Raw genomic sequence first — 21,431 nt, 5'->3', positions numbered from 1 at the left:
TTCTGGATTGGAAAAATTGGTCGAGGAAAGACGTTGTGTGAAGGCGTTCAGAAACGGTGGTCGTTGGACCCCGCATTCGACCCCGAACTGGGTACCTCGGATTCCGAGCCGTTTCCTGCAAAAGGCAAGGTTCCCTGAACTACCGTCGATCGATTCCGGGTCTTGACGTCAAGCATTTCTGAAGTTTATCCTTATCAGACCCAATGATTAGATCTAAATTCCCACAGCATCCACATTGCCTCACTATGTGCTCAGCCCTCGTATGTCCCGTTATTGCCTAGTTCCCTCTGACAGAGCCTGGCACCTCACACACTTCAATAAGTAAACAGGGGCCTAGAGCGGACCATCATGTGTCTCCAATGGCAGTGCGAGACAGCGAGGCAACCTGTATTATAGCAGAAAATAACCTGCCATGGTTTCCCTTTTTCTTACTCTAGCACCCAGCCCATCTACAGTAGAAGCTACAATAGGGGACAATGACAACGGGGTTTTTGTACCAAAGAAAGCCCTTGTTTTGTGGCGCAGTTGGGTACTCTGACCTACTTGTAAGAAATACCTAGCAGCTATATCTTCTACAACATGCGATGATGATCCAATGACATCGAGACACGGCACCTGGGCTTGAGCTATGTGACATCGCATGGATTCAGCTCCAAGTGCCAAGTGCACCGAGAGTCTCTGCCCATAATAAGCTCCCCTTCGCCGAGAAGTAGTGTACCGTTCCGCAAAGCCTCCCACGAATATCAGCACTTTGGTAGGCTCTTGTGTCTCATGCTTCCACCACCGGTCCCATCATCATTTCAGCAAGCGCTACACATTTTTACGAACGGAAGCATTCATGGTTCGAAACACCACCCCAAAACCTTCAATGGATTCAACAGCTGGTTTTCGGATTCTCGACCTGCTGCCAGCAAACTATGATGATGACTTACGCTGCAATATCCGCAATCTGGAGCTCGGAACTTGTGAGCCATACGAGGCCCTGTCGTACGTCTGGGGAGACCAGTTGAACTTGGATCCAGTCCAGGTAGCAGGAGCAACAGTCAAAATCACAAAGAGCCTCCAGGCCGCCCTCAGACGCCTTCGGAAGCCCAGTGTGATGCGGCCCCTCTGGGTCGATCAGCTATGTATTAATCAGTTGGATTCGCGTGATAAGACGCGACAGGTCTTTATAATGCGCCAGATCTATAAGAACTGCTCGAGATGCCTGATCTGACTCGGCGAGCTTCCTGAAACGCTCACTGTTGTCGATGCAGAGGGAGCATTCGACTTCATTTGCATGTGCGCGGGACAGTGGGGTGACTCGAAGTTCATCCCTCCGGGGCTTTCGACTCCTGATCGATTAGCAAGGGCCCATGGCGCCTTCAAGGCTCTGGTCCTGGATGGAAACCCTTGGTGGTCGCGGATATGGACGGTCCAGGAAGTCGTGCTCCCATCTAATGCTCTGGTTATATGGGACCCGCTGTGTCTGCCTTGGGCCACGTTCAAGCAGGCAGCACGGAGGCTGTGCTCAGGGCTCTTTCCACGCTTGCATTTCCCTATCCTGGACACATTCCACGATATCGTCAACAATTTCACAGGGCCAGTTCGTGGGCTGGAGATTGCGGAGGCCGGGGAGAACCCGCTGAACATACTCCAGCGATGGCGACACCGAAAGGCAACGGACCCGAGGGACAAATCTTTTGCACTGATGGGCATGTTTTCACACACACCCATCCCCGGTGTGCAAATCTGCGACTACGACATGTCCGTCGTCAATCTATACAAGAAGGTTACCACAGGGCTGATACAGAGTGAGCAAGGCCTCAGGCCACTTGTCGGCCTGCGGCCGAACAGCATCCCAGATCTCCCTTCATGGGCGATTGACCTATCACAAACACCCTGTGACAACACCCCCCATTGGTGGTCGAACCACTCCCACCGGTACAAGAAGTTTGCGGCTAATTGTGGAGAGGATCTACAGTTCACGCCGCCATTGCATGAAGGCAGCCTGCTCTCTCTAAGGGGCATATCGGTAGACACGGTACAAAGCGTCGGAAGCCCACTCAGAGGATATGGCCCAGAGAGCATTTCGAACGATCAAATCATCGAATCCACGAACATCTGGCAGCAGCTAATGGAACGAGCGCTGGGAGACCGGAGGTATCCCAGTGGTGAGACTCCAGCTGATGTATTCTGGCGAACCATGATGGGAGACCTTCTCATGCAAGAGTTCCCGCTGCGGAGGGCTAATAACAATGACGCTCGCCTTGCCGCATTACAATTCCATGGAAGCAGTCCCTTGAACAAGCTCATCTGCAACTCTGTGCGCATGATGATAGCTGGTCAGACCTTCTTTGTCACGGAGAGAGGATACGTTGGTGTCGGTCCACCGAACTTAGTCGAGGGGGACGAGGTCTGGGTGCTTTCGGGCGGCAAGGTGCCGTTCATTCTGCGGCCATCCAAGGGCGACAAAAGCCCTCAAAGTAGTGCGACTCCTCTATTCTCCCTGATAGGCAATGCTTTTGTGTATGGCATTATGGACGGGGAGGCAATGGCGTTGCGCAAGAGCGGGCCGCAGGCTGTGTATCTACATTGACTTGCATGAAGTTCATGGCTTGTACTGCAGTTTCATTCAAGAGTTCTCAGGCGTGCGATCCTGCTTTTTCCAGCCTCACCCACCTTATATGTTGCAAACAGCTTTTGAAAGATGATCTTGATGGCCAGTTATGTATATGACCACCCGGAGAAGAAATCCAAAATATGCAGTTTTTAAGGCCCGTCGGTGAAGATGGGATTGTGTTAATGCCAGTCAAGAAGATCACGCGGGGCAAAGGGCGCAGAATGATCAAATACCAGAGTCGTACATGCGTTGCGCTGATCTTGTAAGATGGGTTGTGTGGAACAAAAGTGGCAGGGCTGTTGGTTTCGTTGTAGACACGCGTTTCCAACTAGTTGGGGTGCTGGCTAGCGAAAGTATGTAGTGCAGACCAAGGCATGATGATTAAGGATAGCGGCTTTGTCATTGCTGAAGCTCTTGCTTTATGGTGCGGTCAGTTGCCCTGACCTGCTTGTAACGCAGGATACTTCCATTGACGGAGGCTATGTATTTGATTCCGACCGGGCACATACAAAAGAAAATTCCACCGGATTGTTTACACTCAGGCACCTTGGCATCTAATTGGCATTGGAATGTAGCTCATATTTTGGGACTGGGTACTAGAGCGAGGTAAAAGCCGACAAACTATTGATTACACGCAAACTATCATACTTAGGTAGTCATCTGAGCTTTCGGCTCGAGACGTTCGGTAGATTGTTGAAAACCCTGAACGGTAACGTTCTTCAACTTCTTACTCACTGTATGTAACGGGTACTGCTTGCTTTAATAACCACCATAATCGCATACCTAGGTTTCTATTCTTCTACATTCTTCGCTGTCATAAACTGACTCAGGAGTTGCAAACCTCTTTGACTACGGATGAGTGTCGCCGAAACAGCATTCGAGCTCCATAATACTAGGTATATACGTTCAATTACGTTATCCAAGTTTCCAGCTCTAAATATCGTGGCCACTCAGCGCATGCGTTCACCATATTGGATATCGTGTTGACATGTTGCGCTCCATTATTCAGACCAAAATATTCCATAGTGATCCCATTACATCAGACTTGAACACATACCCAGCGAAAAGTCTTTGAGTGGGAGAGTCCAGGCGTTGATGCGCACGCTGTGCTTCAGACATGACCTGTTAACTCCTGTATGCATTCCCCTACGCCTGAGTGATCGTGAAATGTGGATCCTAAGCAGCATCAATCCGGGAGAATCTAGTTAACCCTTAACATGTGGGGGAAACAACTGGCTTAGAGCTGCGAATGTTGGGCAACTAAGATTTTGTTGTAATCTTTCATGGTTTAAACTGCACCTATGGCCGATATTCCCTACCCAGTTGCATCCTGTTTTACGTGACAGGTGACGATGAAATTTGTCTCGGGGCCGAAGTTTTCAACCTCTCGTAGTGCATGATCCTTTCCGTAAAAGGATATGTAAGCGCCGTGCCTGAAAGACCAACTGGGATCCTCGGGTAACTCGGGTGCTCAGTATGGCGCTACACACAAGCCACAGAGATGACCAACATTTGGGTTAGTGCTCTCTTTTTCCACGGCTAAGCCACAGTCTTAGTCCGAGGGGCTCGGACTCGGACAATAATACGAGATGTACGAACATTTCGGCTTGCCCAAGTCGATGGCTTTCAATAACTTGAGAAACATGATTATTGGTTTGGCTATATACAAACGCTGCAGCTGCTTCTTCCGGATTGTTTCTGTTATTATGTTCCTCTCTGTCATGCGGCAGACTGTCGGGGCATCTCCCGGGAGCCTCGTCCTCCCGAACATCGACGACCCATACTGACGACATGGGCCTTGTGCAAAATCTTCACGCTCATTGGACCTCGTTGAGACAGCGCGACGTGGTTGGCGGAGCCAAAACGAATAATCAGGACAGTGCTGGGCGCCGCGGAAGCCCGAAGAGTGGTTGAAGAAGCAGCAAATGTCTGGTTTGTCGCTCCGTGGGATTCCTAGTTTTGTTCTCCTGGCCCTCTGTGCCTGAAGCATCACGGCAGTATTCTTCCCTGCGGCTTGAAAGGGTTGGAACGCGTACTGGCGAGGACCCCTTCGAGTTGAGTATCGTCAGCCGCGTCCCCCCCTGACTAAAGGATCGAACCCATGGGTCAAGATCTCTGGTATTCTACATCCTGCTTGTTGCTGACTATTCTTTGCCACTTCCACAGATAATGCTCCAAAGCCTGCGCGGCTTGCCATGCGGCCAGACGCCCCTTACGGCCGTGTCTTGTCTTCAGTCCCGCGGGAATGTTGACAACGCAGCGATCTCGCGCCTCCTGTTCGAAATAGTCCGAATCTTTCTCAACGAGTAAAGCCACTCGAGCTTGTACCGACTACCTCCTATGCCTACCGTGTGGCTCTAAACGACGACCTCGAATGGAAGACGAAAAGAAAGTCGACACAGCTGGCCGTTGGGATCCAGACAGCCGAGCTACAGAGTTTTAGGGGAGTTGAGAAGATCGGGGGATTGCTGGTTTTGCTTTCTCTACAAAGTCTCCCAGGTAATTGCCAAAAGGACCACAATAACAACACTGTCATCGAGCGCGTTAAAACCATCGACAACATCGAGCAGCGCAAAACCGCACAAGACTATGGCTAGTGTTGAAGAGCGCCTTGCAACGCTTGGTGCAATTGACTCCCACTTTCCGGACCTTTCTCGAACACGGCTGGGCCCTGGCAACCTTACTCGTTACCACATGCGCTCTTTAGCTCCTTTCGCTAGTCGAATCGTTGAAGTTACCTCCAATGCATTCAAGGCGTAGGCAACCCGGACATCGAACATTTAGACAAGGAAAGAGATGGCTGTCAGCCCAGAGGCCGCGCTTCCCGCGGGCCAAGTGGGCAGATAAAAGAAGCACCAATTGCTGCGGCGTTCGGAGATTTTCCACGCGGCATCATGGTATCCACATCCGGATTGCGGTATGGGCAATAAACAAGTGGCAGATCATGGATCACATAGGGCTGGCAATCTAGACGGTAGCATTGCCACGCGTAGTAGGTTTATCGGGGAGAGGCTGTTATCACGAACAGATGTCGCTGAATTCCATCGTCGGGTCCCTAACCCACGGCCTATGCTCGTCGTCCAACGATCCATACGTCTTCCCGTACAGGTTGTTTGACCAAGCATCTAGCCACCACTGACTAGGCAGCTGCTTCAGCAGCATGCAAAAGTACAAGAAGATCACCAACGCCTTTTGTCTGGAATCCCTCAATAACGGCAGAAAGTCATCGGCAACCATTGCAATCCAGACGAACACATCCGTGATGTCCTGTGGCTCCGTGCACTCGTAAAACGCTCCATACGACTTGTAAAGCTCGTTGATAGCATGATTGTATATAGCAAGTAATCCATCATCTCGCTCCGAAGCATTGATGTTTGCCTCAAGATCTCCGAGGTGCGTGTGATGATACGGCCTCTCGCGCGTCTGGAAGTGCGCTAGAGTGCGCGTGATAATGGGCGAGATCAGGGGGTTGTCGTTCGGCTCTCCAACTAGATATCTGGTCCCGCAGAATAGTACGATCCAATCTGGTGACTGTTCAGTGCCAGTAAGCGGAGCATCACTATGATATTGCGAGTTGGCTAGGACTAGATATCAAATCACGAGTCAATATACCTAGAACGTTTTTTACAGTCTGTGAAAAATCACTCACCGATATATATCGTCAACACAGAGAAGATGAACAACTGCGCCTTGTTGCTCTCTTGTACCTCTTGCATTAGTCCAACTGCTGCTCTAGACGACATCTCGTGATGCATCATGGACTTTTCCAGCAGATGATCCTTTCTCTCTGGGCAGAGGTGCGCGAGGTGTAGAGCAGAAACTGAGAGAATACTCCGCATAACATAGTCGCACTCGATTCCGAGCTTGACGACGTTTAAACGCCAGAACTCGCGCATCAGGGAGTTTTCTGACAAAGTGTAGGCCGTGAAGTTGCAGTAATGATGCAAAAGCTCAAGATCAAGAAAATTCAACCCTCCCGGGTGCTCCGCCAACGAGAATGTGGGATCTCGTGACGAAGATGATAGGAAGCCACAGGCGACTCCATGTTTGATACAGTTCTTGCATGCTGGCCTCTGTTCGTCACACTATAGTTGCTTTGTTAGTCGCTGTTTGGCTGCTGACGATGATATAGAGGCGTTCATCCCGTCAGCCTGCTAGCTGCCGTTGAGCATTAGGGGCACGGGCATGATGGATTGCGGGAGCTAGACGATAGAGCTCTATGTTGCCAGGCTTCCTGGCGAAAACTACCCCAATGGTTGTCGCGATATCATGAGATATTGTGTACTCACCTTGATCTTTCTTGACTTGCAAGTTTTACAACCAGTTCGGGTCTTCGGATGCGATCGTCGAGAGAGATTCGACTGCATATTCGCGAGCTTCGTACTCGGAAGCTGTCAGGGAGTTGCTGGGCGGTGGCGCGTAGAGCCTCGAGACAGTAAGCAGAACCGCGCAGGATTGTGGTTGGCATCTCGGCAGTGATAACCGTCTTCATAGAACAATCACCGAACCACAACCTCAAGAGTGCGATGTCGTTCTCGGGTGGTAATACAGAGGAATACAAAGGGCGATTAATAGAGGGGGACGCATAACCCACACTACGTCCGCGGAGCCCATCGTATATCGGTCGTATTCGCACTTCCTCGGGTGTTCTAAGGGGCTAGGTGTACGGACTAATTCAATTGGGCCGCCGGGCGCCACACTTGTCTTGTACGCGACTTGGATCTTCCGCTGACGTCCGCTGAGTCAGACATAACCCTGTACTGAAAAAAAAAAAAGAAAACCAGGACCAAGCAGGATACTTTCCTTCAGTAATCTTGGGACTGTGGTTCTGGGGTTGGCGATATGTGACGGCCGCCGACTACGACACAGTTGATTCTGAAGCCCCCACCCAGCCTCAAACATGGCATATGCCATAGTGACGATACCCGTTGTCGGGGCAGAATTGTCTGACAGGTAGAACTTTGAAACCTAGCTACCATACCCATCCAACCAGATCATGGCGTACATACCCGTTAAGCTACGCCTGAGCAGGGTCTAGTCATGTTAGGTCGGCTCGACTATCCGATCACACCACCAACTCCCGGCAGGCAAACCTCAATGCACCAACACATCTCCCGCATCCATGATCCAACTAACAAGGCCGTGTTGTAAATCCCTGCAGTTCCCCAGACGTTCGCAGGTTTCTCTACAAAGAGAGAAGCACGCGTACGATGATCTCGGCTTACGTATGGATCCAGTCTCCATCGACTCTCTCACGGACCACGATGGAATTGTCTCCAGGGGTGGCTATGGCCATTATTCTGGACAGCCGGGCCATATGAATCTCAGATGCTAAACGCCGACAAAACTATTTGGGTGCGTCTAGCCCTTTGAGGTAATTGCTTGGACATACTCTAGCAATATTAGAAGGCCGCTGATAGGTCGCTACAGGTGTATCGTTGACACCAGCCGAACCTACGAGTCATGGCTCTGCGTAGGCGGGGGCCCATACCGTCCCGTAATCGACATCTAACCGTGCAAAAGGTGTCTGTCCTCATCTGGTGGCCTCATGCGGCAGCTGAGCCGCCCGCACGTTTGCTGCACGGCCACGTTTTACATCTGCCCACCCTGTTCAGGGCCGACCACGAGCCACTGACATAACCTAACTCCCCGAAGGGTTGCAGCGGGCAAAAAGCTTATCCACCAATTGTGTAAACGGCGAGACCCATTTGTTGTCTTGTCAACTGACATTGGAGGAAAGCAACAGACTTACGTGTTTAAGCTCCAGGAAAACTTGTCTCAGAACTCGGCCGAGACGTCGGGGTAGTTCTTGCGAATGATTAAAGATGAATTCTTTACAAATCATATGAGACATGCTTAATCTTCCTGTGGCGTGAACTGATGTTGGGTTTGCGTCGCCTTTGGATGAAAGCTGAAAACAAGAATCGGCGATCACAACTACCGTGCCCCTCAAGCTAGTGTCGACAAGTGCCTCGGCTACGGGAACCATCCCAATGGGGACTGTACAAAAGGGGAATGTCCCAAAAGATGAGGGCACAGGCGGTTCGCTGTGGGGCGCGTCGTCCGCCAAGATGCGCATTGCTTAGTTTGATGTTGTAGTTCGTGGCTAGCGTGACGTTGAAACCCTCAGAGTCCGGGAGGAGTCCGGTGCGTAGTCTACAGGCTCCGGCAATCTCCGGCCAAATCCGGACGGGCACCGACCGAAATTACCCACTTTAACCCGGACATCGTCATAAAAGCAAGAGCGACGGCTAAACGGCTCTATTAGTTGCCGCTAAAGTCACCGAAAACTTAGGCACGATTCAGCCTTCGTACGATCTTGTGACTTGTCACGGCAGGCAAAAGGTTTCTGTATTGATCTAGCCCGGACTTGAACCGGAGACCTTCAGTGAAAGACGCGCAACTTCTCAATCATGTGAGAGAAACTTGGCATGTTAGACTGACGTGATAACCAACTACACCACCAGACCATGTGATTGCTCAATGAAGATGGCAAGTTGTTTGTGTGGTGTTCGGTAACGCGGATGCCAGCGGATGCCCACAGAAGCGGAGCTGACGATTCTCGGGTGGGAATCGAGCCCTAGCAGTGGAGACCTTCTGGACTCGTCTCACGCGCTGGTTGGCTTGAAGAAAGCCAAAGTGCCCGAGGTCACCGAAGATCGTGGCGGACATAGCTCAGTTGGGAGAGCGTCAGACTGAAGTGGGTTTCGATCCTGTAAACTTCAATCATCTTATCTGAAGGTCGTGTGTTCAATCCACACTGGCCGCAATCTTCCCTTTTTGTCTGTGAACGAGATTGAAGATCGTAAATTGGGCTCGCTGTGTGCTTTTGTTAGCAGAGAGAGAACAGACCCTTCGAATACAAAACCCTTTGCCACCATTGCGGGCATCTATCCAATCTTCCGAAGAGTCGATAGCCGAGATACACGGCAAACACGATAATTCCGAAACATAAGAAGGTAGAAGAGGAACATCGGCGTGTGTTGTGCGCCGACACAAAACAAAAGTTCCAGCATACGTGTTCATCCACCAATGTCCTTTCGTCAAGAGCGAGATACGACGCGCCTCGGAATCCTCACTCTGTCCTTTGCATGTAATGAATGAATATTGAGCCGAGAATACGAGACTCGCGCAGGATGTGATGGTGCAAGTTCCAAGCAAGTGGCTGGCGTCTTCTCCCCTGTCAGATCATCATTCCAGTCAAGGCTGATCAGGAGTCCCCCACCTCGGCTCACCTGCCTCCAGCCAACTCTACCAATTGCCGACGTGGTTCTATTGGTCCCAGCGAGGACCCGAGATTATCCCTCTAATCAACGATTTGTTTTGTGGACTGCGATAGTGCAATGACAAGTATGGGATGGTATTTTCCTACTACTTACCGTCAAGCTTTGCGCAACGCAGCGTTGTTTTGTTCGTCGAGAACATTTTTTCCCATCAGTCATGCATCCTAGTTGGTCTTCCAGCTGAAACCCTAGGTGATCGATCTGGAAACCCCAATCAGATTGATGGGAGCGTCAACAGTATCTAACCTTACAATTGTCGACTACCTCACGAGAGAAGTCGAAGACACGTCATTGGCGTTAGCACGCGCGTCAATGCCTTCAGCAAACCTCAGCAGTAAGATAGAAGGCATCAAACACAATACGAGACATATAACATCATCAGCAAATTGTCGAAACACGAGCATACGCTATGCCAACAAACATGGGATGCGTCGAGGGAAAAGAAAAGGGGTGAAGGAGAGTTTCTTCGACGCATTAAACAACCAGCATTCTGACTCAAATGAGACCACGCTGTGGAGCAATGTTAGGACTCTATCAATACGAGATACCTGTTGCAAATTGCGAGAAAGACAGAAACAAGAACTCTACACCAATGTTACCTTTGTCTCAGGATACTTGCCGGATGCAATTGCCTCCCCATCCATGACTCCACTCACGTAGGCGTCTCCGACCACCTCGTACATCCCGGCTCCAGTCGGCCTGAGGACGAAAGGCACTTCCGACCCAAGTAGAAGACACACTTGATCGCCTTTCCTTCCCTCCCTTGGTATCATGCAGAGTCTGCCCTCTGCCGTAGTCGAAAATCTCCTAGGCGTTGCCGCGGACAGGACACTCATCTCGACCGACTGTCCCGACAGAACGACCCGAGCCCGCGCCCTCTCTGCCTCCTCCACGTCCTCCGAGTTGAGCCATACGTCCATACCCTTTATCATCGTCTTCAGATGATCCGACATGTCAACATCGATACGGTCGCTGAGCTGGCTTCTCTCGCAAGTCATAGTCCGCCAGAAAGAGTCGAGTCTCTCGGGAGACATCTCGTCAATATCCTCGGAACCCCAAGCGAGTTTTACACATTGTCTATACAAGTTGAGGGACCTCCACGCGTTGCGAGCATGATAGCTGCCTAGCCGATCTAGTGGGAATGGCACGCGCTTGGGCTTCGGCGGGAACGGCAGCTCTGGAAAGAAGATACCGTCTTCCTTGACGGTATCGATGAACATGCCCGTACACTCGAGAATTTTGTCGTCTACAATTTCGACTCTACCCGGCGTAGCCCCACCAGCAGAGAACTTCCCATATCGGACGGTATAACTTGGCAGTGTGTCAATCTCCTGGTTTCGCAGATCAGGAACCCACGAGGGCAAGCCTGGAAGACGCCGCTTCTGCCATCGGATATACGGGCGAAGATACCAAGGGGCTAGTGCGTCAGTGATGAACTTTTGCGGCGCCAACGCCAGCACGGCGAAGTTGTGCTTCTCCAAAAGCTGGGAGCGGGCGAAGCGCAGATAGCACTCTTGCACTGATAGGGAGTACAAATTGTCTTGAGAGATGATGCTGTCTTTTTCGACATCTGATGCGTGTCCTAGTATACCAAGGATGTGGTCTCTAGGGTTGCTACAGAAGAACGACCTAGTCGCTTTGACCCCGTCCATCAGCGTTATCGGCTTGGTTCCCCGATACCAATGGCTGAGACGCATCATGGAGAGGTTGTACAATCGCCCAGGGATAAAAGCCACCGTCTGGTCCGAGAGCGAACCATCATTTGCTAGGGCCTGGATCCCAAATGTTGCCATGCGCAAAGCAAGTTCTGCCATGGGCTCGAAAGGCATCTCGAGCTTGCCGCAGTACAGCCATGTTCTGTCGTTGAGCACTGCCTCTTGATAGACCCATTTACGCTCGAACCAGCTGTGATTCAGGAGCGACCGGAGAGGCTTCCAATCGAGATGTTTTATCGTCGACTTGTCCGCTTCAGACCCCTCAGCGTTCCGATGCCCAAGGAGTTCTGCGCTTTCTCTATTTTTCTTCGGGTCGTCCACAACTTCGGGTATGAGTTGCAAAGCCTGCTCGACGAGTTCCACTACGCCATCCACGTCTCTGTCGTCGCTTCCGAGCCAGATCAGAACAGAGGCAGCTCTCGAGTAGATCTCCGTCATGCGTACTATCTGGTGCGTTTTCTCCATTGTGTTATGCTGGTCGATGCAGATTGAGTCTGCCCAGAGCGTGTACACCTTATCGGTGCGACGCCATCGTTTGAGTGCCTCAAATAGCGTTTTCGTGATTTGTATCTCGCTCCCATCGCAGGTAATGTATGCGTTGTCCCTAAGGTCACCCCACGCATACGATACCGCGTGATACTCCGGCGGGTCAGAGATCGAGGCGACGCTTAGTTTCACCTCAACGGGATCGCCATCTCGTCCTGGAAGAAGATGAAGCAGCCGGAATGAGCCTTCATTCAGTTCTGAGTGGATATATCGGGGAGCTCGCCGCACTAGTCTCTTCAGGGATGACAACAAATCGCGGTCACCGACGCGAATGAACGCGTGATAGCCGATCGGGGCTGACAGGACCAGTGTCACCCCAACCGCAACAACTGTCAGTGGACCGAACTTGAGGCTGTCAATAAATAATAGCATTTGGGCTGACACAATGAATCCGGCAGGCTGGAAACCAGCTCAGGCCTCCGGGAACTGTCTGTTTGTGGAAGTGCGGCTTGTGTGGCTGGAAATATGTGTCTGGTGGCAGAAAACTGGGAGACCCCGGCAGATTGCGAACGGGATTGAGACGAACGGACGTGCATGCGGGTCCGAATCGATGATTATCTCGACCAATCACGAAGAAGATCGTTCACGTTGAGTTACATCCACTTTCCGCATTGGTGATGATGTCAGAAAATCGTGTTCGGCATCGCAAGTTGGAACGATCTAGCCCGTGCCGGTTCGGTTTTGGCAGCTTAAGCGCCTGTGAAAGACAGAACGTGATTCTAACTTCGAAAATGGCGTTATTATCTGCAAGCAAGGTTCCCCTCGAGTTCAGCTGAAGTTGACTCTGTCGGGCAGTAATCCAAACATCAGCAGCCATCGCATCTTTGAGTTGCGATTGGGCTGTCAGAATTCCATAGGGCTGTCAAGTCCGGAACGTGGGGCGCAACGTTCTCGCGACCCCTCCACGTTCCGCTGAAAGTTTGTTCTGCTGCTGAAAGGCAAGATCTCTTGAATCAAGCTTCTGCACACAATCTCACTGCCCGACACATCCGTTGGCTGCCAATTGAGCATCTCCACGGCGGATGACTCAGCGGATGGAACGGCAACCCAAAATAGACACCCTGGTAGCTGCGTCGCAGATTCATGAATAAGGCACGTGTTAACGGGTGAGGTATGCCAGGGCATCGCGTCTCACCACATCACAGCTGAGTTACCAATAGCGCCGACCTGCTGTGGTTGTTTGTAGAAGGAAACTTTCGCCAGTCTGTCTTCGACTAATACGTAATCACGCGGCAAAACTTGCGCATGGAATTCTGCATGAACAGGATGTAGCCGATATTTCACCACGTGTTCAAGTACTATCGAACATGATGTGTAGGTTCTCCGTTACTGTCGTTGCACCTAGAATAGTGAACAAGGAACGCTAATCCAACACCCCGGTAGCAAACGTATCAGCACGGGGACTGCAAGCTAGCTCCTGACCTTTCGGAGAATTGACTGATTGAGTACTCTCGTACCTACCTTGTGCCCTTCCACCTGCTGGCCATAGCTCCCAGAGGTGAACAGGCAGCATTTTGCTGATGGCGAGTTTATTGTAACCAAACGATACGATACGACTGTAATTTGAGCTTGTTTGCATTGGGAGATGGGAGAAATTTACTCATGTTTGGGACATATCACCGTATCTCGTGCTGCGTGAGGACGTAGAGTGGTAGGTTTCTTGTGTTCCACGGTTTAGGAGCAAGCACGCAATTCACCGGAACCCCGCAAAAGGTTATTTTTGGGTTGGCTCAGGTCTTCGTGGGGACATGGCCTCTTCTCCAGTGCCTCGGTAGCCTATGATCTGTTTGGGTAGCATGACCTTGCATTGATGCCCATCAGCCGATTCCTGTTGTCGGCCAGATTCGTGCCCCACAGATCCTGACCCCACGGGTCCAGGAGACCATGTTCGCTCGGTATCAGTCCGTTGGTACGGACCTTTCAAAGCAGTATACGGACGTATGTGAAGTTCATTGGATCGGAAATATGTAGGATAATTGTCCATCAGAGTTGCAATGCCCTGTCCTTGATCCTGGCTTCAGCTCAGGACCCCCCCGGATCACCTGGTAGCCATCGGATGAAAACACGGCTATGAAATTGTGTCAATCGGTTGGGATAATGATGGAGAATCAGCGCCAAATCAGGGAACTTGCAACAGGGAACTCCCCCTCCTCCTATATTGCTCATGATCTCGAGAGCAACGGTGGACAGCAGCAAGTTGGTGCTATGTTTCACCATCAAGCGAGCTCTACCACAAACATTAGCAAGCACAAAGCCATATATATCGCAGTGGTTTCGGTATGAATTAAGTTGAGCTCATGCCCCTGTACAAATGTTTCCACATTGCACAGAAATCCAAAGAGCAGACGAAAATGGTGATAACCATCCACAATAGCTCGTATTACCGATTAATTGAAAACCGACGCGAGCTGCCTTGACCCAGGCATGGTAATTGAACCCTCGTGGGCTAGATCTCATGCCTGGCTATGGCTCGGGATGTCATCCTTGAAGCTCGCTAAGTAGTTAATCCTCCGATCTGTGGTTCCTTGCTCTCGAAGATTGAGCTCTTGTGATACGCGGTGCCAGAAGAAGGTTGTGGGTGTAAGAATCCACCAGTACTTTGAGGAACACATGTCGTCAACCAGTCGCCAGCCTTATTATGTTCTGTTCTCAAAGCTAAGTGACATGCGAATATTTCATCCACCTGCGGTGGGCTAGAATACGTGACATTACCTTCAACGTGAGAGCCGAATTGGATCGCATTTGATGCCTTTCTCTCGCTTGATTCGTCTGGTGTAGTTGACCAGCATACATCGGTCTCTCTAATAGAAGACAAGCCTCTATGACCCCATCGCCTCTACCGCCAATACCTCCCAGCCATATCATGACCGCCCCTTTTAGCATTTCATTCCCAAAGGTGGTCTTGTCTAACAGACAAAAGCGGTCTATCGGCACGCAAATAAACTCAACCCTGTCGGTACCACAACAATCCTAGTCTGGTCTTAATACTCATCATTCTTACTACATGCGTTCTCTCCTGATTACATGGACAATATGATCTGGCTGGAGGCGATGTGGGGGTCTGCTTCTATTGGAGACTCCATGGTGGGTAAATGATTTGTTGGGGCCGGCTTCGGGTGATATCAGCACCCAACGTTGACATCGTGGAGAGATTTAGGATCAATTATAAAACTGACTTGCGTCTACATTTTATGCTTACAGCCAGAGCATGTCTTGAATCATTCCTTCCTCACGTTCAAAAAGGCCATTCTTTTTCTTCTCTTTTGGAATCAGTCAGTCTTTTGTAAAGTCTTTCTTTTGAAAAAAAAAAATGCTTTCTATTCTGTCCTTGAAGCAACTTGTGCTGGGCACAACTCTCGTCCCAGCTTTGGTTCACACTTCTCCTGTTCCCCAACCCGACAGAACAACCGTTCCGGCTTCCTTGCAGACGATTGCACCCAAAATAAGAAAGATGGGCCCCTCGATGACGCCGCTCTGGCACGTCTGCAAGATTCATTGACCGCATCCAATCGACCTACGCCGTCATCGAAACCAAGTAGAGCCAAGAGGCAAGCGGCGTCATCGGCGACTGGAAACACGCTCACCATAGCTACGACTGACGCGTTTGTGTCTGTTGATGTTGACGACATTAACCTCATCGACAACAACCCTGCAGACTGTCATTCTGAGACCCTGAACGGTCCTCTGCAGGCGTTGCAGGTGTTCATGGGCGCCGCCAACATTCGCGCTATGAACATTACAGCCTCTGGAGGCAATACGACTTCAATCACAAGTGTAAGTTACTTTAAAAAGAGCTGTCACTCATGACCACTCAACGCTGATATGGTTCGTCGCCTTTCAGAAGCTAGATGGCAACGCAGATGCCGGCACCTTCACCTTCGAGAACAATGAGCGCATCAAAGAATTTTGGATTATGGAGCAAACTGGGACCTTCTTGGGCTTCAATTTCACTACCGAAACTGGCAAAACCTACTCCGCTATGGCCCAGACTCTCCGTGATCCGCCACCGATGACCAAAGTCCCAGTTGGGTCTGGCATTCTTGGTCGCATCCGCGTCCAGTGGTGCGATATCGGGCTTATTGGTCATGTCGGATGGGATTTTATCGATGATCTGCAGTCAGTCAGCATCAGCAACCTGGCCTATTCTGGCTTCACCGACAACATCATGCCCTCGGGCCCCGGTACCACCGTTACCGTTGGTTCTCAGATCCTCGACAACCGCAACTCCAGCACAGAGCAGATGATCACTATCATGACTATGGACGCGGTCACAAAGTCTCACACAGTCAGCGTTGCGAATATGTGGACTGTCGGCGGCAAAATCGGAGTCGAGACCGAGGCCGGCATCCCCTTCATCGGGAAGTCCAAGGTGTCTACTGAGTTCAACTGGCAGGTTGGGAAGACCACCACTGAGGAGGACACCCAGTCCGAAACGTTGACCAAGTCTTCCACTGTCAATCTCAAGCGCCCTGCCAAGAAGTACTGCGTCGGCTCATCCTTCTATACCAGCTTCAAAATGGACGTGGACGTCACGGCCACCTTCCGCGCGACAACAAAGACTGGCAAAGACTTCTTCTGGGAACAAAAGGGTAAGTATTCTGGGGCGGACTCTCTTGCGCTGCAGTTGCAAGTAGATGAGGCCGACGGCGTGATCAAGCGCTCGGCCGCAACGATTAAGGCGTTTTGATATCGCCAGGCTTACGATGGAAACTGATGGCAGAAATGAGTGGGCCTACCTAGCGTGGAAGATACCTTCATTTGTTTATTCAAAATCATCGTCCTCAGACAACAAATGACGCCGGCCGTCCGTCTGAAATTGACCCATATTATAAGACCCGCGCTTCCCGAGCTGTGACGAATTAACATATTGTGAAATCTGAACTCTTACTCAGAGATCTAACAACCTGGTTCGATGCCTTTCAGAATAGTGTTTGTTTCGATGACGATTTACGTGGCGACTAATGGGCCGAGGTCCACCCCTACAGCGAATGGAAGTCATCATGCCGATACAACCTAATTTGTCACTTCAGCTGCAGGCCACCTATCTGCAGTCCATCGCTGGATATTCAAGATCTTACGTCACAGGTAGTACAGACAGTTAGAAGTTGGTGTGTTATAATCAACCAACCAGATGGGAGGGTGAGATCTTGTCCGCCGTTGGGGTCTGTATGCAAAGTAAGCGATCAGCAATGCCAGAATTGGCGAGGGTGCAACTGCTGCAATGATCATTTGCTAGCCTTGCCGTACAAACACCCTAACGTGGAGGGATACAAACACTTGACCCATCAATAAATGTTTATTCCTCCCTCTAACAAGACGCAAAGTGTCATCACGTGGCAATCTTGCCTTGAAGCCGATGAGTTCGAAACTGGATACGTATTTACATACACCAAGGCGAGCAATATAAGTATATCTGCATTGTTATTTACGTCTTCTCCTTTCTTCTCTTTTGTTTCTTCTGAATCTCTGAGGCTTCCCTCGATGCTCTCTTGATGCTGATGCCGATCTGTCACGATTCTAACCCCTTCTCGACGTCGAAGCCCTTATTTCCCTCCTAATGCCGATCACCCAAGCCCACTCGGGGCTGCTTGCCCGGGCTAATGATTCTTTCGAATGTGAGACTGATGGCGCAGCGGACTTCTATGGTTTTGGGGTCCGACTTGGCATCTACTTTGCCTGGGCCAATGCTTACATCGCAAACACGCTTCTACCCTCCGAGATTGCCGGCGCATCTGACACTAACAACATCTTCTTACTGGTGATCCTCATCGCCATGATAAAGTGCAGCGCCAATAGCATGCTCACCAGTATCGATGGACTAGTCCTGATGCATCTCAGCGGCGGCTTTCTCTTCGGAACCCTCAGCATCTGGGGATATCGGACGCGGCAGTACTTTGACAACGGACCTCAAGGGATCCGCTTCTTTGGTGGTTTCGGAACACACTCGAGGCTTATTGTCAGCCTAATGATAAGCGCTTTTGGGCTATGGTTTTGGATGTTCGGCGTCACCGATGGGCTTGTGCACCCAGGTACGGAGCAAGAAATCGTCGAGGAACCAAACCCGCCGGAATGCGCGACCTTGTATACCTTCATGTTTGCCAAAGTTCGAGCTGATGGTGTAATCCGCATCTTTTACATTATAATGTGTATTGGATGCATTGTCTATTACAGCATCATGCTCCTCGCCTCCGTTATCGCAGCTTGGGCACGGCTGGGGAAAATGCTGCATTTGTACAGGGAAAGGCGGTGGGCTGAGACTACCCGCCTGCACTTTGCGACAGGCTTCAAGTATGGAGAGTGAGTGCGCATTTATGATCCACCTGAAAGAGCCAATGGAGCCATGCTGATGTCTATGGAACAGATTGGAAACCATTTTTCGATGGCTCCGCTGGCTCAACCTCGCCTTCTTACTCTACTCGATGGTACTCGTCGAATGCACCCTTAATTTCAACCATGTTGCTCCGGTCCTGGGAGGCGCGGGCCATGACAATGAAATTAGCCTTCCAGCACAGCTGCTTCCTCTGCTGATTGGCGCTTTCGGTTTTGTGCGAACCTGTTATCTCCTTCTGGAAACTTGGCGATCACCCGACGACATTGACCCGTCCCTTTCTGCGCCTCCAACACCGCTCCCTGCGCGCACAATGCATGTCAGGGACATGTTTCTGCTTTTTTCTCCTGCAATGAGACGCAAGCCTACTTTCCGACATGACTCTGGAGAAGCGGATGGTTTCGCAAAAAGTAGAGGAAGACCTGTCAGGTATCTGATTGCATGGCTCCCTTGGTTGAGTTTGCTCCGGAGCTTTCAAGGACGATCCAAATTGAACTATTCAGGCACTTATAATTCTAACGAAGCCGGTAGTAACAGAATGAACCAGTCTTCTATGGCACAGGAAGGAGAACAGAGTTGCGATGGGCAAGACAATCATGACAACAGGAATGGCATGGAAGGCGGGGACAGCAACGGAAAGAGGTCCCGCCAAACCAGTGATGCGGGAACATCATGATTCGAAAGCTCATAGCATGTCTGCTTTTCAAATTCAGTTCATGAGAAGGGCAGCAAGCAATCTTGGTGAAACATGCTTTGTGGGAATGTACGTCTTTGTAAGCGTCAGTTGATGCATTCAAGAGACTGGCTAGAACAAAGCACATAATAAATCTGAAGTTTTTCTGTGTTCTTAAATTCCAGATTCTGTATTTCTTCATGCATACCTAACCAATTGCCGAGAGGGCACCATTACTCGTAGTCTTGGTGATGGGGAATCTGGTTGGCGCTGACTCATCTGAAGCCGCTCGACCCCTCTCGGCCAAGACGTGTTCAGCTGGTAAACCACCCCAATCCTCTTCCGGCCGACAGTCCCAAGAATGCAAGGGGATGAGAAGCGCCGTTCCACCGCATGCGGCTGTCTCCACGGGCACCAACCAATTTGCAATCATACGGGCTGAGGCTTTCATCTTGAAGCTCTTAGAAACATGCCAAGCTCATATTCCATCTTTCCTAGTCCATTGCTGATGTGAACGCAACCTGTTCGACGAACGCCACAAGCTTGGGATCCTGTGCAACGCCGCCAGAGACGCCACAGCTGAGGGCTGACCCCTCTCTTCCTGTCTTCCAAGAATCTTGGACGACTTTCTCTCATCTCACATCTCACTTAACCCCGGCACTGCAGTTCTCGGTAAAGATCTCCATAATCATGTCCGACTCCACGACATCGAGCCCCGCTCCGGCGAGCGATGCAGGGGATATGGACTTCGAGCCACCCGCCAGCTTTACCGATACCTATTTCTTTCCAGCCTTCGCTCAGCTGCAGTCAGAATACCACCTCGGCCAGCCCATATATGAGGAGGGAGAGACGTGGTGTCTTCTCGCCGAGATTGATGCCGCGTCTACATCGGCTGGCAATCCGTTCTGTCTAGTCTGCCATGATCGCAACGGAGACAATTTCATCATTGGGTTTGACCTCAGCAAAGGTCTTCGCTTCACGCCGAGTCAATTCAAGGTTGGATACACTATCGCGGTGGTGTATGCGAAGAGGGTCAACTTTGTTGATGGCACGAAGGGTGTCCGGGTTGCGGATTTAAAGACTTGCCATGTGAGTGGGCCCTGTCAAGAGCCCTTGAGAGGAGCAAGAAGCCAAGACATGGTTCACCCATTGACTTCATCAGGCATTTCCATTCAAGCTGGATCGAGTGCTCAGTGTGAACAAGGCCCTGTGTGATTACTGGGAAACACTGGACGAAGAAGGCGTGACAAAAAGATGCCATGCCTGTGGTAATGAAGGGAAGAGAATGAAACAGTGTGATAGCTGTCCCTGGTACTTTTATTGCGGGAAGGTAAGTGTTCGGCAGCACACTCGATTCTTGGAACGACGGTCGTGCTGAAAGATTTCCCAGGAGTGTATGAAAGCTGGAAAGGATCGCCAGAAGCATAATGACGACTGTAATGCACTCAAAGATCCGAATATGGAGGCCCTACTGCGCATTAACACAAGGGACGCTATGGAAGATACTCCGTTCGAGTTTCCTGGTTAGGTGAAGTATCTTTCATTGCCACATACAGCACAACAAGGTTTGTATAGCTTGGATGTACAAGAATTCCGTGAGGAATTTTATGCTTTAGTTCAAACGCCTAGGGCTGGCGTTCGAGAAGGAAGCAAGTATGACTATTTATTCAAAGCATCAGCCATTATGTTGTATTCTTCAAATTTAATGCGTGCATAGAAGTCAGAAATCATTGAGGCCAGCCTATCTAGGCTTCAATGGACTTGGCCGAGAAATGATGATAGCCCACAGCTTCAAGCCATACACGTCGCCTTAAAGTAATTATGAAGTCGCTAGTATCACAATATCCTGGGAGCCCACGATAATGCTGCCGGTTTTGGACACTTGTCGGTATGCTGCGCATCGACGCTCCAGAACTGCACCCCGCCCACATAGCGATATGGCGCATCTAGCAACCCTCGCCCAAGATGTCGAGTCAGAAGGCACACCTCAGGTACTCTTTGCAGCAGAACTTTTGATGTTGATGAATTTCAAAATCACCCAAGGGAGCCTTTGGCATCGAATTGGATTTAAATCGAGTGAATACCAGGCCTAGGACAGATGTCCAGAAGCATCGTATACCAGAACTAACCACGGTCTCCGGTTCACATTTGGTGTCAGCCTCAGGAATTAGTGAGCAGAAACCGAGTGCAACAAATGATAGACGCATTGCAGAATGGGCTTCAGTTGATTCGCAATACACGCTCGTGACCTTCACAGTCCCGACGCGGTACAGGCACGCAAATG

At 50.5% G+C, this 21,431-nt stretch overlaps 6 protein-coding genes across 6 annotated transcripts; 4 read left to right on the top strand and 2 right to left on the bottom strand.

Annotated features, from left to right (window-relative positions):
- Positions 1 to 1,279: 1,279 nt before the first annotated feature.
- Positions 1,280 to 2,578, top strand: CGGC5_v005660 (Heterokaryon incompatibility protein 6, OR allele; the record flags this gene model as incomplete). The annotated part of the gene is made up of 1 exon (XM_032024197.1): positions 1,280 to 2,578. The coding sequence occupies one exon, from the start codon at positions 1,280 to 1,282 to the stop codon at positions 2,576 to 2,578; it is 1,299 nt and encodes a 432-aa protein (XP_031879075.1).
- Positions 2,579 to 5,620: 3,042 nt separating this feature from the next.
- Positions 5,621 to 7,070, bottom strand: CGGC5_v005659 (uncharacterized protein; the record flags this gene model as incomplete). Its single annotated transcript, XM_066151494.1, has 3 exons — positions 5,621 to 6,186; positions 6,252 to 6,687; positions 6,987 to 7,070. 3 exons carry the CDS (start codon positions 7,068 to 7,070, stop codon positions 5,621 to 5,623), a joined length of 1,086 nt encoding a protein of 361 aa, XP_066008900.1.
- Positions 7,071 to 10,469: 3,399 nt separating this feature from the next.
- CGGC5_v005658 (uncharacterized protein) lies at positions 10,470 to 12,065 on the bottom strand (the record flags this gene model as incomplete). The annotated part of the gene is made up of 1 exon (XM_032024195.1): positions 10,470 to 12,065. One exon carries the CDS (start codon positions 12,063 to 12,065, stop codon positions 10,470 to 10,472), a length of 1,596 nt encoding a protein of 531 aa, XP_031879026.1.
- A 3,114-nt stretch (positions 12,066 to 15,179) lies between these two features.
- Positions 15,180 to 16,833, top strand: CGGC5_v005657 (uncharacterized protein; the record flags this gene model as incomplete). The annotated part of the gene is made up of 3 exons (XM_032024194.1): positions 15,180 to 15,230; positions 15,549 to 15,920; positions 15,988 to 16,833. The coding sequence occupies 3 exons, from the start codon at positions 15,180 to 15,182 to the stop codon at positions 16,831 to 16,833; spliced, it is 1,269 nt and encodes a 422-aa protein (XP_031879088.1).
- An 870-nt stretch (positions 16,834 to 17,703) lies between these two features.
- Positions 17,704 to 18,447, top strand: CGGC5_v005656 (uncharacterized protein; the record flags this gene model as incomplete). The annotated part of the gene is made up of 1 exon (XM_032024193.1): positions 17,704 to 18,447. One exon carries the CDS (start codon positions 17,704 to 17,706, stop codon positions 18,445 to 18,447), a length of 744 nt encoding a protein of 247 aa, XP_031879086.1.
- A 1,390-nt stretch (positions 18,448 to 19,837) lies between these two features.
- CGGC5_v005655 (uncharacterized protein) lies at positions 19,838 to 20,675 on the top strand (the record flags this gene model as incomplete). Its single annotated transcript, XM_032024192.1, has 3 exons — positions 19,838 to 20,236; positions 20,310 to 20,477; positions 20,538 to 20,675. 3 exons carry the CDS (start codon positions 19,838 to 19,840, stop codon positions 20,673 to 20,675), a joined length of 705 nt encoding a protein of 234 aa, XP_031879087.1.
- Positions 20,676 to 21,431: the final 756 nt, after the last annotated feature.

This window comes from Colletotrichum fructicola (genome assembly GCF_000319635.2).
Source record: "Colletotrichum fructicola Nara gc5 chromosome Unknown KSG_Nara_v1_contig03, whole genome shotgun sequence".
In the NCBI taxonomy this organism is placed as follows: Eukaryota; Fungi; Ascomycota; class Sordariomycetes; order Glomerellales; family Glomerellaceae; genus Colletotrichum; species Colletotrichum fructicola.
Note: the sequence above shows the minus strand (reverse complement) of the source record. Positions and strands in the feature narration are given on the sequence as shown.